Below are 16,050 nucleotides of genomic sequence, written 5' to 3'. Positions count from 1 at the left end.
TGGGATGAAATCGAATGCCGTAGTAGTTCGGCTCAAACAAGACAAATCGGTCGCAGCGTTCGAAAATAAAACAGGGATTTCTCGGGGAAAAATCATTTTAGAGTTTCTGTTTTGTCTTCTTTTTGGTCCGGTGTTAAAAATAGTCTAACACAGCGGTGGTAATTAAACGTACCGATTTTGGTGAAATATTTGGCTAGTCGAAGGCTCATTTGGGAGCCAAATACCAGCGTTGTATTCCAGTTTTTTCTAATTAAAAAAAATCAAGATCCCCTCAAATATAGTTTTAAATTCTTCAAGCATTCGGTACATTATGCGAGTATAATCACAGATATATAAAAAAGGTTACAATATGGAAAGAACCAAGATTGAGAAAAACCGACCGTACATGTTGAACCCCATTGTTTATCAATCTTTCGCGTGGGTTTTATGCCATAGGATTTTATTGGATGCAGGCATATTTTCAGAAATGTGCAGGAACGGTTATAAGCGCCTCCTCGGCAGTACGCGTGAGACTACAATTCTACAAATGAATAAAACTTTATAAATATTTCTAAATTGTAAGAACTAGATTGTGGATGTACCTCAGGTTTGGCCCTGTGTGTTTCAACGCACTCGATGCTTAGCGGTATAAGATCCAAATGGCGACCTCCATCGTCCGGTTTAAATGACAGCCGCATTACCGTGTGGAGGGGTGTATGGATATACGGCAATTCTTTTTCATCCTTGTTGAGCAACGCTGCCAGCAGGCAACGCAGAACCGCCTGGTGTGCGATCACCATAACATTGTCCTCGACCTTCAGACGGTTCAGAACTGGTTGGACGCGAAGTAGCAGGTCAAAATAGGACTCGCCTTCTGGATAACGGTAGTGAAATTTGTCGTCGTCACGAGCAGCAAATTCGATTGGATAGCGCTCGGCGATTTCCTCATAAGTGAGTCCATCACAAACGCCAGTGTCTAACTCGTTCAGCGCCTCCATGTGCTCTTGAGGTGCCTTGATGTTTTTGGCCGTTTGAATTGTGCGTTTCAGACAAGAGGTCCACAATTTGAATCCCGGAATAGACCCCAAGGTGCTATTGACGTATTCGGCCAAGCAATCGGCGTATTGGCGGCCGCGTGAGGAAAGATCTGCATCACCTCCAACTTTGCCCAGAACGTTATATTCACTCTCACCATGCTGAAAAAAATTATTGCACATTAACTCTTCTCATTTCTTTTCTTTTCGTCAAAAACATAAATTTAATAATTACCCGGCTAAAGTAGAGTGTGCGATTTTTGTTGTTTACTTGATTAACGACTGAAGAAAGTGTATCAAATGGATCAGCCATTAGTTGGGTTTTGCGCAATCGGTAACTCCGACAACGAGGCAAGGTTTGGCTGCTGGTCTTTGGGAAATCTCGGCAATTCGTAAGAGATTGTGCTTCGCTGTATGAGATACCCATGAGGAACACATCCTGGCCATTGGAAGCCACCAATCTTCTGCACAAATCCTTTTTGGAGTCTCCGGACAAGTCAGAAAGCTTTAAGAACTGCAGGTGAAAAAAAAATGAGTAGATCGTTAATAAAAAATCGAAAATTCAAATCGCGAAAAAACTCACAGAAACGTTTTTTCCATCCACCAAAATACAGTCATCTGCTTGTGTGGAAAGTTCCGATAGAGACGATGACTGACCAACAGCCAGCCTAAGGGAATGATTCATCCGTGGAAAACAATCTAGAGGGGGTCGATCCTTACCCCGTTGGGTACGAGAAACGTTTAGAGCCTTCGAATTCGATTCGACCACACCTACGAAAAAAAGATATAAACGAAATGGTGAAAGATTAGTTTCAAATCCCAAAAGGTTGTTTCCCTCGGCGGCGAAATGTTCTTGCCAGAAACAGGTTTCCAAACGTGCTTTTTCTCCCTTTTTTCAGTTGCATTTCGAGCAAGGGGTGGATAAAGGTATTCTCTGAAACGCACATATGGCTTCAATGTTTCAAACAAAGTAATTCATTTCACTTTCCAACGTTAAAATTTTGAGGCCACACGTCAAAAATTTCAAATGATTAAAAAAACAAACACAAAAATGATGGATTCAAAAACATAAAAAAAGCGAACAAAACAAACAAACGTTACTACGACTTACTATATCCAGCGACGCTTTTGAGCCACTCGAGGATTTGTGCAAGTCTTTCCGTTAAAATGACAAGCATCATGCAGGGTTAAAGTTGAAGCAATACGAAACACTGTCTTCACAAAATGCTGTAGTAACTAAAAAATAATAGCCAAAAAAATTTTTGAATTAACAATCGAAAAATCTTTATCGTCAGTGATCCAATCCAATCACACCTGATAACTTTTGCAAAACCAAGGACATACTTGGAGCATTCAGTAATTTAAAAAGTGTTGGTTAGAAAATCAAAAGATAACTATAAGAAAGTCACTCTCGTGTGGGTGTTTTTATCAGAGACGCTCGAGCGGCACTCGCGACTTTCCTGGCTACAGACTTGAGGTCGAGTGAAGGGGAAGCACATACGTAGATAGGGGGGCGCAGTGTACCAAACACGCGCGCAGCGTAGCGCGCAGCCTTGCGGCCACTCGTGGCTGAATCGATGTCAACAAAGTGGGCGAATAAACCAATACATTGAAAGAACGGCGATGAATATTGGGAGGAAGAAAGAATTGGTAAAAAGCAAAAGTTTTAGAATAAAAAACTTCTCTGACATATGCGTCGAGAGATATTAGTTGTACCATAAATGTCCAAGGAAAACACAAACAAATTTTAAGGAGATTCATTCGGTTCGTCATCGATACCCTTTTTATGCTCTGGCGAGTTGATCACGTACAACTATACATATAAATAAGTATTGGCCAAACGCCAAGCTATGACATGTTTTTAGATGGTGGAAATATCACGTAGGCCGCTTTTGAAAAGTAATGGCAACTCAAGACCTCACCTGTTATTCCCCTGGCTAGTAGATTTTCGAAACGAAGTAAGGATAGGAGTAAAATGTTGTTTGACTGATCAAACAGGACTGGAGCCAAGACTTTGGGTGATGGGTTGTTTATATGTTAAGCTGAGCACGTCTTCCTGCGTGTGTTTTTTTGTGTTTTGTGTCATGCCTGAGTTTTCTAGTAAACAAGTTTCAGGATGGGGCGGGGTCCTGATGAATAGTGAGAGGAGGAGTGATGTGGAAAGTTTCGGTTCCAGTGGCCACAGGGTGTTACGTTATCTATGCGGAAATTTACCAAAAAAGCACGTTAGATATCGTATGTGCGGTGTTTGTACATTGAAACATTCGTTGTTATTACCAAACAATTCTAAACACACACAGTTTTTTGTTTTTACAAAATTCCGCTTTATAGGCCTTCATGAACTTCACCGTTCTGAAGTTCCGGTTTCATGAACGTTATAGTATTTCAAGGTCCTCAAGACGCCCGTAAATGCAAGGCCACTTTGACTGCTACACAAAACTATGTTCTATAATTCCTTGAATAAGCATCGATAAAGGCCATTCGCTTTTCGATAATTTGAGGCGATTTAGGTCATGTAAAATTTAAAGAAAACTACGAATCTTCATCAAGGTTGACGATTGGCTTCGAAGTGTCCTTTGATTTCAGAGTAGTAGACCATGTTAATCCGGCACGAATGGCGTGATACCATCAGGATGGGTTGAAACATTAAGCCGAGGATCGAATTGCTGCGAATGAATGCGTACCAGTTTCAATTTGCGATATAATTTTGACCTGGACAGAAGGATCAACGTACTACGCAGATAAGGCGGCATAAGGGTGATACCCAAAAAGATTTTCTCAACGAGTTTGGTTTTCATCAATGATAAATAACTTGATATGACTTGAAGTAAATGGCCTACTATTTGACGATTAGATTCCGAAGATTAGGTTTTATTAAAAGATACGAAAAAATGGTGCTTTAAATGGTAAGATGAATTTAAAGACCTTATGAATAATAGGGAGGTTTGCGAATTTGAATTCCATATTCTGCAAGGGCAGGGGCAAGATCTTCCATTGTTAGGACATATCTTTTATCTTTTGCCTTGTTCTTAGAGGATTGGACAGTGTTCGCACCTCTCATCTTGCAGTGTTGAAGAGCATCATTTACTATGTCAGAGATGAACTTCTGAGCAGCAATTGACACCAGACGAACACTGCAACAGAAAAGAACAGTCTTATGGCAGCAGAATAATGGGAGGAAAGAATAAAAGAAAACTTACATTCTGGGGTCGGAAGCTTCAAAGCCAGATGAGGCCAGGTAAGAACATGTAACGGCATCAGGTATCTGGAAAATGACGAATAAGTATATAAAAATTATATATTAATCAAAATAAAAAAAACTATTATACAAATAATGAGATGTTTTGTTTGATGGCAAACCTTCACAACTTATAGTTATCATTTTACTCACTGTAGGTGTATAATCTTCTAAAGTCATAAGGAAATCTGATAGTGGTTGTCCTAATGTCCTTGTATTACTAACTTCCACCGATTCCAAATTTGGACCAGTAGCCAAATCTTCATACACTGTTTGATCATTTTCCGCTACCGGAGAATTTGCTTCCTGTGAATCATCATCCATGAACTCTGGTGCATCCTGATCATCCATTTTTCAATATGGCTAAAGAGAAAAAACAAAATTCCATCATTCCAGTAACACTGTGTTTCTAAACAATGCGTTCTGCTATTTTTTAAACCCAGAATGCCACGTGAAAAAATATTAATTCTATCAAATCATCTTTTAAATACGTAACACCAATCGAAATAAATCATCCACAACAATGGTCAGTGTACTCGTCTTTACCAAACTTAACACTTTCACGCTTGTTTCATTTACACGGTTTTTGTGTAATATAATAATCTTGTACATTAAAAAGTTGAATTTTGATATAAGTTCCTTAACCTTATGCTTAAATGTACAACGTGCGTATTTTTTTAGATTGGAGAACGATTAAAAATTTCGAGTTGTCTGTTTTAACTACAACACTACAGCAGACGTGACAGGACTCCAGAAACCTTACTTGTACAGTGCAGTAAGTGACCAGCAGGCGCGCTGCTATTCATTTATTATTTTTTGAACCTTCGTAACTATGGCAATCCGTTTTACACACACCCAAAAAAATATCTATCCGTTCCCCCCCCCCCCCCCCCCAAAAAAAAAAAAAAAATTACGACTAAAAATTACTAACGCTGTAGCGTACTGGCGAGCGTATATTTACTTAAAAAACCATAAGGCCTATTAAAAAATAAGTTTGATTTCCGTGATAAGCATTCAATTCTTAATCGAAGTCATGTATTTTAAGCGAAGTCTAAAATTTAACCAAAAATAAAAAGTGCAAAGGCTATTACCAACAAAAGTAAAAGGCCTTACCACTTTTGTAAAATCGGCCAAAAATGACATCTAGAATTCCATTAAAATCATACAGTATATTCAAAATTTAACACTGATTCAGAAAAATACACTCGTTTTCTTGTCAAGTTAGCCGTTTGTTATTAAATTACACCGAATATTCGTGCAAAAAATAAGAAAGGTCGGGCTTATTTAGTTTTTGTTGTGTCTAACACCAGTAGGACGTACAGTAGTGCGGCTAGAAGGTTAGTCATTAGACTAAAGAAAAACAGCACGGAAAAAATCACTACCACCATTGCCGAAATTACAGTTCAACAATAATGACAATTAGTATTCTGTTTCACGTGTCTATTTAGCATTAATTTCATAAAGTCAACATAATGGAAAGTAGACTTGAGGGATACAGCATAGAGCATACATTGTGTTAAATCAACTTGAGATGAGAAGTTATATTATTCAGTGAAAGGGTTTAGACTATCATTATAGTCATCCTCGTCATCACCGAAGGGATTCGAAGATTGTTCATCTGCAAATGGATTTTTTGCTTCGTCATAAGTGTCTTCCTTAAAGGGATTTTCCGGTTCTGTATTCGCTTGGATGCCGTATGCTTTACGCAGGGATAAATTAGAGGATTTTCTGAGTGACGTACTGAAATCAGATGAACCGGAAGCGCCAACCGCTTTAACCACTCCTACATAGTTTGGAACGCTCGTAGCCGACTGCGTTACCACGGTTTGGCGGGGAATTTCTACCGGTATTGTTAGAAAAGTTTTCGCGTTTGTGCCTTCCTGAAGTCGATGTCTTGCTTCAGAAGTTGTAGCTGCAGCGGTGCTCGATGCAACTCGCTCCGCAGCTCCAATCACTTCAGTGTTGCGTAACCGACCTTCAGTCACATCGATTCGTGTAGGTCGGATCGAAGAATTTTCTTGCAATCTCACACGACCTTCATTTGTGAATCCTGACAAGAGAAAAGCCGCATTCAGCCTAGATTTATGGTTCTTTTATTTACTCTAACAACAGCAAATATGCTAAACTTAATTATATATATTTTGTTTAATAACGCAGAAAAAAATTCACAAACAAATTCCATTTAGATATTCACCTGAAAGATTCGCAGAGCTTTTGCCTTCACTTTTACGCAGCTTAGCTTCAAAACCTGGACCAGCATTTTGTGGCCCCCAAGAAACAGATGACAAATCGGTACGAATACCTTGATGACCCGACATAGCCGTCTCCCAGGATGGTAAGCTGTTGAAGACTCCGCGTCCAAAATAGTCGGCAAGTACCGTAAACGGGTCATCAGCTTTTTCCAGTTGCCCATGGAAAGCTTCATGAAGATCTTTGCTCTGCTCCTAAATAAAAGCCAAAGAGTGGCAATTTAAACTGGAAATACAAGTAAACTATTTCGCATAGCTTGCCTGTGCCCGGACAATGTCCAAAATCCTTTTGTTTTCCGTATGGCAGGCTGGACATTCATTCTCATTATCAGCATAGCTATCAAAGCAACTAAAAAATTATAAAAATTATAAAAATTAATGAATATAGTATTGATTGTAGGTTTTTTTTTTTACTGTTGATGGAATGAATGCAGACAAAGGAAATGGACTGACGGCAGTTCCAGTGGCTGGTTACATACATTGCATTTAGAACCTTGAAATACTAAAGCACTGCAAGAGAAAATGAAAATAAAAATATTATGAATAGCGAACTCGCAAATTGCTTGTCATTGCAAAATAAACCTAGTCTTTATGTCCTTAATTTTTTCCCTGACTGCTTCAGTTTCTTGACGATATTGCTGGATAAGTCTCTCGTCTTCACTGATGTTCGACTGATCTGACTGAAGAGTACGAATCAAGTAATCCCGTGCGAGACCCAAAGTAGCGTTAGGAGAACGACCTAGCATTTCAATCACTCTAAGGGCAGGAAGAAGTTTGAGTTTCTCTGCAATTTTCAGGCGCCAATTAACATGGTTTCCAAAAGTATCATAACAACTATTTAATTGTCTTACCTATGGACGCCAAGATTTCCGCCAAACATTCAGTAGTTACCTTGTCGTTTGCAGTCGATAATGTTAAAGCCCTCACCCACAGAGATGGTTCTTGCTGACCGAACCTACAAAACACAATCAAATATTCAGCATCTTACCCATTGCATTGTCCCGGGCATATTTTACCTTCTGCAAGTTGAAATGACACTCTCAAAATTATTCTCGTTTGCATAAAAGTGGAGTAATTCCCCATAAAGTTTTGTTTTTTCAAAGATGAATAGAATTCCGGGACGAAATTTATGCGTTTGACAAAGAAAAAGAGCGCGATCTGCGGCACCCAAGACGGAAGAATTCTGCAAAAGAAGCGTAATTTTCTTTTCCAACTCCGGGTTGGCAATATTTTTCGTCCACATCAAAAGGTATTGCTCAAGCAGTGCAAAATGCAATGAACTGTTTGAATTAGGGTGGACCTAGAGGTAATCATAGAGACGAATCGTTCTACATAAAATTGCGAGTAATTAGAAACTAGATAAAAGAAAATAACCTGTAATACGTTTTGTAGAAACTCTACCAATTTTTCGTTACGGTTGATGAAAAGCAACAGAAATTCTTCTGGATTACACACCTAGACAAAAAAAAAAATAATGCATGTTTTTTGTTACATAAAAATTCCAAGAAGATCGCGATCTCAAGTCAAAGTTAAATAGTTTCTTACTTCGTTATTGTTGCTCTTGCTGCAACATAAATCTAATAGCAGTTTCGTAGTTTCGTCGGGAAGTTCTTCAAGTAGGGCATTGCCGTACTCCTGCAGATTTATTTTGGCCTGCCAAATAAAGTGAAACTGACAGCTGTCTTTAGAAACAAATGATTGTCATGACTTTGTAACCAACTAAATCTGGAGGCAAATTTTGAATGTATTTCAGCGCTTGCCGGTAGTCGGATAGATCTTCCAAAAGTATTTTGAGGTGCCATTCATGTTTTTCTCGGTCTTGAGCAAGGCGTAACGCCTGTTCGAAATAGCCCGCTTGTCGACAAACACGAATAGCTGTTTCGACATCGAATTCGCTCCGCTGATCTTTAGTCTGCAACACATAAAATTTCATTAAAAGGAAAGGTTTAACGATAAAATTCACTATTACATTTAGAAACTGGTTTAAGCGATCTGTATCTCTCAGTTTGGTATAGCAATTTAGAAGTAACGTGGTGTGATCTTCGCTAGCCAAGCCTTGTTTGTGTAGTTCTTGCAAGTAGGCTGTCAGTTGATGGATGCGCTGAGCATCTAAAAATTTTTTTATTACGTATGACGGCTCTAAACGACCGATCGTTTTCAAATACTGCTCCATCGCTCCAGAGTGGTTTCCCTTGGCGTACAAGTGGTCCCCGTACAATTTGAATATTTCCACCAGGCCTTCAATATCATACTGTTGGCTCTTGGCAACTCTGTAAACAATAGATAAGTAACATTATTGGCATTTCGTTTAGAGGGTGGAGGATTTACTACCTGATTGCAACGTCATAAAGGTTCTTTTTGAAAAGAATGTCTAGTTTTGTATGCAAGTCTTTTTCCATTAACTGATGAATCTTTTTATCCTTGGTTAGGACAAGCAGAGATCCCCATTCTGAAATAACTCGGTAAGCTTTGGCGATTGGTGCTGTAAATGCAATAAACTTGTTATTGACGTCAAAGATGGTTACAGTGGTCTTGTCGCTGTCTGCTTCGCCCTTTCCGGCAATTTTAGATACGATTATTAGGTAACCACGAAACCAATGTAAGTCAAGCTTCTCCCCCTCAAATGCATAACAGGGTCCTTTTCCTTCCATTGTATAACAATAAACAGCCTAAAGAAAAAACATATGAGGCATCAAAACATCTCCAAACACTGCTATAAACTTACATCATTTCTTGCGATCATGAAATGTTGGCCCTGCTTTGAGTCGGCAAAGGCAAAACAGCCAGGAGAGCAACCCACTGTATCGAGTTGGGCAAGTTGCTCTTTGTCTTTAGAAACTATTGTGTACATCACTACTGTTGATAGTGTTGCAACATATAAATGTGACATTTTCTGGGTAGTCCGTAAACAAAGTCCAGAGATAAGACTTGTTCCAGCCTGTAGAAACTTCTGTTTGCTGTGACGTTCACGACTTAAATCACCTGCAGAAAAACGTTTATTAAATAATAACTAAATCAATATTTATTTCATTGACATTTGCCTTTCATAATTTACAATAAACTTACCTCTGTAGAGAACTACTGAACCATCCGCAAATCCAGCAGCCATCAAATGCATTTGTTCATCAATAGCGAAAGCTGTGACTGGAACTGGTCGGTTGCCTGGTAGAGCACGGACTAGGTGAACACATACTGGGCATCCATGAGTGTCCTTCTTTTCCATGTTCCATATTTTTATGACTGGGTTAATTCCTGGATCATCCTCCTTTAATAATAAAATAAGAAATGTTTAATCAACACAAATCATCCAAATCATAATATCCAAACCACTAGATAACTTACACCAACAGTGCCAAGGAATGATGACTGTTTAAGCTGAAGCACATGGCTAGTATTCACATTATATGCCTTAAAGGATTCTCGTTGATATTGTCTGTCAAAGAGATGGACCAGGCCCAAGTTGTCTCCAAGAATGAGATGTCCTCTACCACTGGAACTACAGGTTATTATCACATCCTTAAAATGAAATACATTATAGTCACATAAGTACATATTAACCATTTGAATTATTTATGGATATTTGAAGCAATCCCTTACCTTGAATGACCTGTCCAAAGTACCATTGTCTGTTTCCTTCAGTAACTCAAAAAAATTAAACCTTCTCCACTGTAAAGAAAAAGAAGCATAGGTAGGTTAATCAAATGTACAATTCCGCCAACCTCGATTTGACTAATGAGAAAAAACTGTGCAATGAAGTGGGCGGATGGACCAGTTAATGAACGGTAAAAGCTAAAACCTCATAAACTGACAACTTTCAGTTTAGGAAATCGAGACAATAACACATCTAATTAACTGAATTAACACACCTGGAAGAAAGCCATTGGTACAGATGAATATGGATCGAAGAAGCATCAGCTCTAAATAATACTATAATTTATGCATATCATATGTCAAACAGAAATATTGTCGACCAGAAAAATCGTCTGGTCTGATGTTGACTTTGACTTCAGCTGGATCGATGATGGTGCCACCTAACAAAATAGAGGGGCTGGCAAAATGAAGAACGAAAAAAATTGAATTGTAGAAAAATTGGAAAAATGAGGAGGAAAAAACTAGTTTGAAATAAAATGAAAGTCAAACAATATGGCTGCGGGTTCTATAAGTGATAAAACAATTCTGAATAAATAGACGTTTTGTTTGTTTTGAACACAAAGTTTACTCGATTTAGCTATCGTTCATAGATGGTGCTGGAGCATCGGGCTCGCGTTTTGCGGCTAAAAAAATCTTTGGATTTATTTTTACGGCTTTATTTGTTTGAAAGGAATCTCCTTCACAGAATCTAACTCGTTTTTTCATCATGTCCATTTTTCGCGGACAATAGAGTATCAGGATTGAATGTTGGGGCCCTGAGGTTCAATAGAAATATTCAAATCTGTAAGGAATATGGATTCACTACCAGAAGTTTCTTCTACTATGGCAGAAGACTCGGAAGTTTTGATTGAAATCGAAGTGTCTCAACCGCAAAAAGGAATATCTCTAGCCGAAGCTGCTAATGCTCTCATCACCCTACAAGTGCCCTCAAAAGAACCTACACCTCCAATGTCCATTTCCTCCAGCAGATCTGGAGAAAATGACAGTAAGATCACAATTACTGAAGGAAATCCCAAGGATGTTAGAAAGAAGATCTTGGAAGGCATGAAGTCTCAATTCAATACCAATCCTGAGGAGGAAATGGCATTTGAGCAAGCTAACAGAAGAGGCCCACATCGATCAAAATCTAAGTTCAAACGTCAAAACTTTGAAAATGAAGAAGATTCTGCTGAAATGGTTAGTAAATCAGAAACACCAAAGAACTCAAGAGGAAGAGGAAGGCCACCAAGAACAACCCAGACAGATAAGCCTCAGCAGATAGCCATTGATGTTTTAAAAACTGAAGGTGAACTCATTAGGAATGAACTGGATTCAAGCAGTGAGGCTGGTTCAGAAAGGAGTGATTCAACCACAGGAGTTCCGGGCATCATTACTACAAGAAGATCTCAAAGAACCAATATTAGCCGTACATCAGCAACAGAATTGTTGAAAGGCCTCTCTGAAACCCGGCCAATCAAAAAGACCACATCACCCCTAGAGCCTGAATTAGTCAAACCAATAGATCTTCCAAGAAAACGTGGTAGACCATGTAAGGGTGCAGTTCCGATCGAACCGAAAACCGAAAACATTACCGTTGAAGTGAGTGAGGATACTGTCGTGGAAGATGTCTCCAAAATGGAGCATATGGCTTCACTGGGTTTACAGAGTAAATCAAGTCCAGATACTGCAGTTCATCAATCTGAAGTTGTTTCTTGTTTGGACGGTGCTAATCTCTTATGCGTAGAATCGCGCCCAGCATGCAAAAAGTTGCGGACCGAAGTGTTGCCCACCAAAACCAATTCTACTGCCGAAAATGAAACGCTGCATACTTCCTCGGGTGTGGATATCTCGCTGTCGTCCGACAATCTTGTGCGGGAAACATCAGCCAAAAACAATATCAGTCATACGTCGTTGGCAGATGAATCGATTCTAGTCGGAAATTCTCTGGAAAATGAAGTTGAATTATCTATTGTTGAAGAACAAGGGAAGCAAGTAGGCGATCGTCATACTCCTCTACAAGTTAACGGAAGTGCCTCCCTGCTTGTCGAGAAAACCATCTTTACATGTTCTTGTGTAGAGAACCATCCTCCAGTGGCTACTGTTCCACCAGCTGCCACTTTATATTGTCAAGCTGTTGATTCAGTTGGAGGAAAATTGGTCGGCTGCTGCTTGGTGGCTAATAGAAAGCGCTTCTATCGGCCATCCAAAAAGATACCGTTTATGATTCTTTGCGACTCACACCGGGATCGTATTCGGAAACATTTTTGCTGTCCTGGCTGCGGCCTATTTTGCACTCAGGCAAGTGACTCTATATCAAATGTTCTGTTAACAGTGCGCTAACTGATTTTTGTTTAATAATAGGGAACTTTTCTTCAATGTAGAGCCTTAGAAGGTTCTACTCATTTCTTTCATGCCGACTGCCAACGAGCGGGTCAAAAGAAGTCATGCTTACACTGCCAGTGTGATTCCGCTCTTACCGAAATTCGCTTACAGATGAAAACTTGCGCTGTACCTGTATTCTGCAATGATGCAAAATTGTTAAAAACAATGTAACATTTTCAATTTATATTTTGTCCAAAAAAATATTGCTTTTACCGTTTCAAAATCTTTGTTTTTCAGTCCGACCGCAAAGATTTCCCGCCTACCATCACGGGAAATTCCCAGAATCGTTTCAGAGACATCATGTCCCCGCTATCTCTCTTCTCAACTTGTCTTACCGTCAGGCAAAGTAATTGATGCTAATAGTATTCCTCCGTCTCTTAACAAAGAAATGCTACAACGCATTTTGAAGTCATTTGAAACCACTGGCAAAAGGTACGTGATATAACAAAGCGACGATGCAAAACATGTTTATACATTTACCTTAATGGGACATTTGCCCTTATTTCATTCAGTTCGTCAAGCAACAAGAGTCTTTACGTAGCGGCGAAAAACGGCGATATCGAGCGGGTCGTCGAGTGCTTAAGTAAGAAAAACAAAATGGTTTTAAAAGAAAATTTGGTTTGCAATTAATCAGGAACTGTTGCTATTACAGGACAAGGACAGAATGTGAATACTACCTACCAGGATGGAGAAGGCCAAACGGCACTACATGCCGCAGCTTATGGTGGCCATTTGGCATTGGTCCACATCATTTTGCAGAGCGGAGCGGCACTCGACAAGCTGGATCGGTCGCAAAATACACCCTTAAGCTTGGCCCTGATCCAAGGTCATAATGAAACTGTCAAATACCTTGCCATAGCTGGATCGTGTACATCGCTCAAGGTCGGGTTTCACCAGACATCGTCATTCGGTATTGCGCCTTTGACGTTATTTCTGTTTTACCTTACAGGGGGAAGGCGGGATGACTGCCCTTCACTTGGCGTGCAAAAACGGCAATTTAGAAGCTTGCCATTATATCATGACCCTGGGAAACGGGAGAAGTTTCATTAATGCACAAGATGATGGTGGTTGGACGCCGCTGGTGTGGGGATGTGAACATCAGCGCGTAGACATAGTCAAGTAATTTCGAATCTGTGATTAAAATGCACGTCCAAACCAATATTAAGAATCCATTCTATTTTAGGTATTTACTTCAGTGTAAGGCAGATCCTAATGTGCGTGATGCAGAGCAGAACGTCGCTTTGCATTGGGCAGCTTACTCTGGGTCAGTCGATATAGTTGCACTTCTGCTTGATCAAGGGTGTGATGTGAACGCTGCAAACGTACATGGCGACACGCCATTGTGAGTTCATAGAAACAATTGAATTTCCATTGGTACTTACTTACTTAATGCGTGTTTGTCATTCTGAAGGCATACTGCAAGTCGTCGTGACAACTGTGAATGCGCTTTGCTTCTGATAACTAGAGGTGGACGTTTTGACCTACGGAATAAAGAGAATCAATTAGCTTTAGAAGTTTGTCCAGATAAGCATTGTCACTCAGCGCTGCTTTTGGCGCTCAACATGAAACTCCAACAATTCACCCAAACACCATGCACCGAATCCGAAAAACTACTCTCAAAGTATACACAGGAAACAGAAACAATTTTAATTAGGTTTTTAAGTGTCCGTTCCCTGATTATGTACAGTGACATCACCAAAGGAAAAGAGGCCAACCCTATTCAATGCGTAAATGGATATGACGACGAGCCAAAACCACAAGATTTTATATACATCACAGAAAATTGCTTCACGAGCCCGTTGCACGTCGATCGCACCATTAACTCACTTACCGTAATATTTGATTTTGGTCACTTAATCGAATATCAAATTGGCACCAATATTGATTTTATTACCTAGTTTTGCGAGTGCGTCGGGGACTGCTCAGTCGGTTGCAATTGTTCGAGTCTCAGTTTTCGCTGCTGGTACGACGACGAAGGCAAACTCCTATCCGACTTCAATTTTGCAGGCAAGTCATTCTAGTAATACTTTTAAACTTCTTTAAAGAACCTGTAATGGATACGTTTGTTTAATACTAACTGACACAGATCCCCCAATGTTGTTCGAATGCAATCGTGCTTGCCAGTGTCATCGAGGGTCGTGCAATAATCGTTTAGTTCAACATGGAATTACCTCACGGTTAGTTCTCTTCCGTATCGAAAACAAAGGCTGGGGAGTCAGAGCCGCCCAAACTATTGCAAAAGGCTCCTACGTCTGCGAGTAAGTGTGAAGAGCTTTCTGACGACGTGATTCACTGTTGATTTCCTATTGTCGTTTGCTAGGTACATTGGAGAAATCATCACTGACTTTGAAGCTGACCAACGTGAAGATGATTCTTATCTTTTCGATTTGGATAATAAGGTAATTGCATGAATAGAGAACTACGGAAATCACGAAGAGCTTAAAAGAATTTTTTTACAATACTTCCTAAAGGATGGAGAAACATACTGCATTGACGCCCGGCGTTACGGCAATATAGCCCGCTTCATCAATCATTCTTGCGATCCTAACTTGATTCCAGTTAAGGCTTATATTGATCACCACGATTTGAAGTTCCCGCGTATCGCGTTTTTCGCCTCCCGAGATATTGAAGCGAATGAAGAATTAGCTTTTGATTATGGGGACAAGTTCTGGATAATTAAGTATAAAACGTTTACCTGTTCGTGTCTCTCGCCAAAATGTAAGTACTCGCAGCAAACTATTCATCGGACTGTAGAGGAGTATCGGCGGTGTCTGCAACTTCAGGAACTCGAAAACGGCTACCAGCACTCCTAACTATAGTTTTCAAAAAAAGAAATCCCCGATTTCTCCAAGTTATGCATGCATTCTCCGACTTGACATTACTCTTCCCAATTTCAATATTTGTCTCACACTGTTTTAAAGTTATGTAAAAAAAAAAGAACTGTTAATTGATTTACGAAAATGCAACTTAGATTCAACATTACTCAAAACCTTACCTCCACCACTTCCCTTACAATCCTGCTCCTATCCTAGCCGCAAGTTTACTTTAAATACCTGCGAAACATTAATGAACTCAATTCGGTAAAATTTTGACAAATGCGTTTACCATTTCCCGACTACTTAATTTCAAAATACTTGTATCCTAATGAATTATTCTTTGTTCAAAAGCAACTTTAGGATTCTTAATCATGCGCGTCAAAATAAATTTGCGTATATCAAGAATCCTAATGTAGCTACATTTCGATCAGTAAGTGCAATCTGTTTTTGTCCTAGTCTAATGTTTTTTGTTTTTTTAAATAGTAAGATCGCGAATGTCCCTTATTTCTACTGCCCTTTTTAATGTCAATGGTAGCTCTACTTTAAATGGGTAACACTATTTGATTCAACTGATTCGTGAGTGATTTCCCCTTCTCTTTTGTAAATAAATCTCACCTGAATTTCTGTCCAAGTCTCGTCTTGCAATTTCCTCTCCTGTACTTGTCACGTTGGCAAAAATATACCTCGTTTCGCGTAGCCATTCTTGTCCTACATCGAATTCG

General features: G+C 39.5%; 4 protein-coding genes and 1 long non-coding RNA gene across 5 annotated transcripts; 1 reads left to right on the top strand and 4 right to left on the bottom strand.

Annotated features, from left to right (window-relative positions):
- Positions 1–194: 194 nt before the first annotated feature.
- On the bottom strand, positions 195–2,561 carry LOC130686752 (6-phosphofructo-2-kinase/fructose-2,6-bisphosphatase-like). The gene is made up of 6 exons (XM_057509910.2): positions 2,328–2,561; positions 2,125–2,249; positions 1,597–1,784; positions 1,249–1,527; positions 582–1,175; positions 195–520 (listed from the first exon to the last, which is right to left on the bottom strand). Exons 2-6 carry the CDS (start codon positions 2,192–2,194, stop codon positions 461–463), a joined length of 1,191 nt encoding a protein of 396 aa, XP_057365893.1. The 5' UTR covers positions 2,195–2,249; positions 2,328–2,561; the 3' UTR covers positions 195–460.
- A 1,127-nt stretch (positions 2,562–3,688) lies between these two features.
- Positions 3,689–5,020, bottom strand: LOC130686764 (transcription initiation factor TFIID subunit 10-like). Its single transcript, XM_057509925.1, has 4 exons — positions 4,897–5,020; positions 4,405–4,614; positions 4,214–4,278; positions 3,689–4,147 (listed from the first exon to the last, which is right to left on the bottom strand). Exons 2-4 carry the CDS (start codon positions 4,600–4,602, stop codon positions 3,940–3,942), a joined length of 471 nt encoding a protein of 156 aa, XP_057365908.1. The 5' UTR covers positions 4,603–4,614; positions 4,897–5,020; the 3' UTR covers positions 3,689–3,939.
- A 454-nt stretch (positions 5,021–5,474) lies between these two features.
- LOC130686724 (vacuolar protein sorting-associated protein 11 homolog) lies at positions 5,475–10,525 on the bottom strand. Its single transcript, XM_057509866.2, has 17 exons — positions 10,367–10,525; positions 10,098–10,166; positions 9,843–10,016; positions 9,567–9,765; positions 9,226–9,482; positions 8,832–9,169; positions 8,470–8,770; positions 8,221–8,412; positions 8,046–8,153; positions 7,875–7,955; positions 7,517–7,800; positions 7,352–7,455; positions 7,083–7,284; positions 6,915–7,010; positions 6,762–6,849; positions 6,446–6,695; positions 5,475–6,301 (listed from the first exon to the last, which is right to left on the bottom strand). The coding sequence occupies exons 1-17, from the start codon at positions 10,379–10,381 to the stop codon at positions 5,796–5,798; spliced, it is 3,264 nt and encodes a 1,087-aa protein (XP_057365849.1). The 5' UTR covers positions 10,382–10,525; the 3' UTR covers positions 5,475–5,795.
- A 236-nt stretch (positions 10,526–10,761) lies between these two features.
- On the top strand, positions 10,762–16,024 carry LOC130686768 (histone-lysine N-methyltransferase EHMT2-like). The gene is made up of 13 exons (XM_057509933.1): positions 10,762–12,428; positions 12,492–12,679; positions 12,750–12,944; positions 13,025–13,095; positions 13,165–13,394; positions 13,462–13,631; positions 13,696–13,854; positions 13,924–14,133; positions 14,200–14,344; positions 14,411–14,519; positions 14,599–14,770; positions 14,833–14,911; positions 14,984–16,024. Exons 1-13 carry the CDS (start codon positions 10,944–10,946, stop codon positions 15,323–15,325), a joined length of 3,555 nt encoding a protein of 1,184 aa, XP_057365916.1. The 5' UTR covers positions 10,762–10,943; the 3' UTR covers positions 15,326–16,024.
- Positions 13,899–15,130, bottom strand: LOC130686775 (uncharacterized). Its single transcript, XR_008999970.2, has 3 exons — positions 14,684–15,130; positions 14,407–14,560; positions 13,899–13,993 (listed from the first exon to the last, which is right to left on the bottom strand). It is a non-coding gene; the product is annotated as an uncharacterized LOC130686775 (long non-coding RNA).
- Positions 16,025–16,050: the final 26 nt, after the last annotated feature.

The sequence above is a fragment of the Daphnia carinata genome, chromosome 2 (genome assembly GCF_022539665.2).
Source record: "Daphnia carinata strain CSIRO-1 chromosome 2, CSIRO_AGI_Dcar_HiC_V3, whole genome shotgun sequence".
Classification (NCBI taxonomy): Eukaryota; Metazoa; Arthropoda; class Branchiopoda; order Diplostraca; family Daphniidae; genus Daphnia; species Daphnia carinata.
The sequence above is the reverse complement of the archived record's forward strand: the minus strand, read 5'-3'. Positions and strand labels throughout refer to the sequence as shown.

Bases quoted from the DNA above. Each gene is read 5' to 3' on its own strand.
- LOC130686752 (XM_057509910.2), bottom strand. From the start codon at position 2,194: ATGATGCTTGTCATTTTAACGGAAAGACTTGCACAAATCCTCGAGTGG. The intron at 1,785-2,124 runs GTAAGTCGTAGT...TTTTTTTCGTAG, and splicing joins CAAAAGCGTCGCTGGATATA to GTGTGGTCGAATCGAATTCG. The intron at 1,176-1,248 runs GTAATTATTAAA...AATTTTTTTCAG, and splicing joins GCACACTCTACTTTAGCCGG to CATGGTGAGAGTGAATATAA.
- LOC130686724 (XM_057509866.2), bottom strand. The intron at 8,413-8,469 runs GTAATAGTGAAT...TATGTGTTGCAG, and splicing joins GCTTAAACCAGTTTCTAAAT to ACTAAAGATCAGCGGAGCGA. The intron at 6,850-6,914 runs GTAAAAAAAAAA...ATAATTTTTTAG, and splicing joins CTGCATTCATTCCATCAACA to TTGCTTTGATAGCTATGCTG.
- LOC130686768 (XM_057509933.1), top strand. From the start codon at position 10,944: ATGGATTCACTACCAGAAGTTTCTTCTACTATGGCAGAAGACTCGGAA. The intron at 13,395-13,461 runs GTCGGGTTTCAC...TTTACCTTACAG, and splicing joins GATCGTGTACATCGCTCAAG to GGGGAAGGCGGGATGACTGC. The intron at 14,134-14,199 runs GTATACACAGGA...GATTATGTACAG, and splicing joins TCCGAAAAACTACTCTCAAA to TGACATCACCAAAGGAAAAG.
- LOC130686764 (XM_057509925.1), bottom strand. From the start codon at position 4,602: ATGGATGATCAGGATGCACCAGAGTTCATGGATGATGATTCACAGGAA. The intron at 4,279-4,404 runs GTGAGTAAAATG...GTCATTTTCCAG, and splicing joins TAGAAGATTATACACCTACA to ATACCTGATGCCGTTACATG. The intron at 4,148-4,213 runs GTAAGTTTTCTT...TTTCTGTTGCAG, and splicing joins GAAGCTTCCGACCCCAGAAT to TGTTCGTCTGGTGTCAATTG.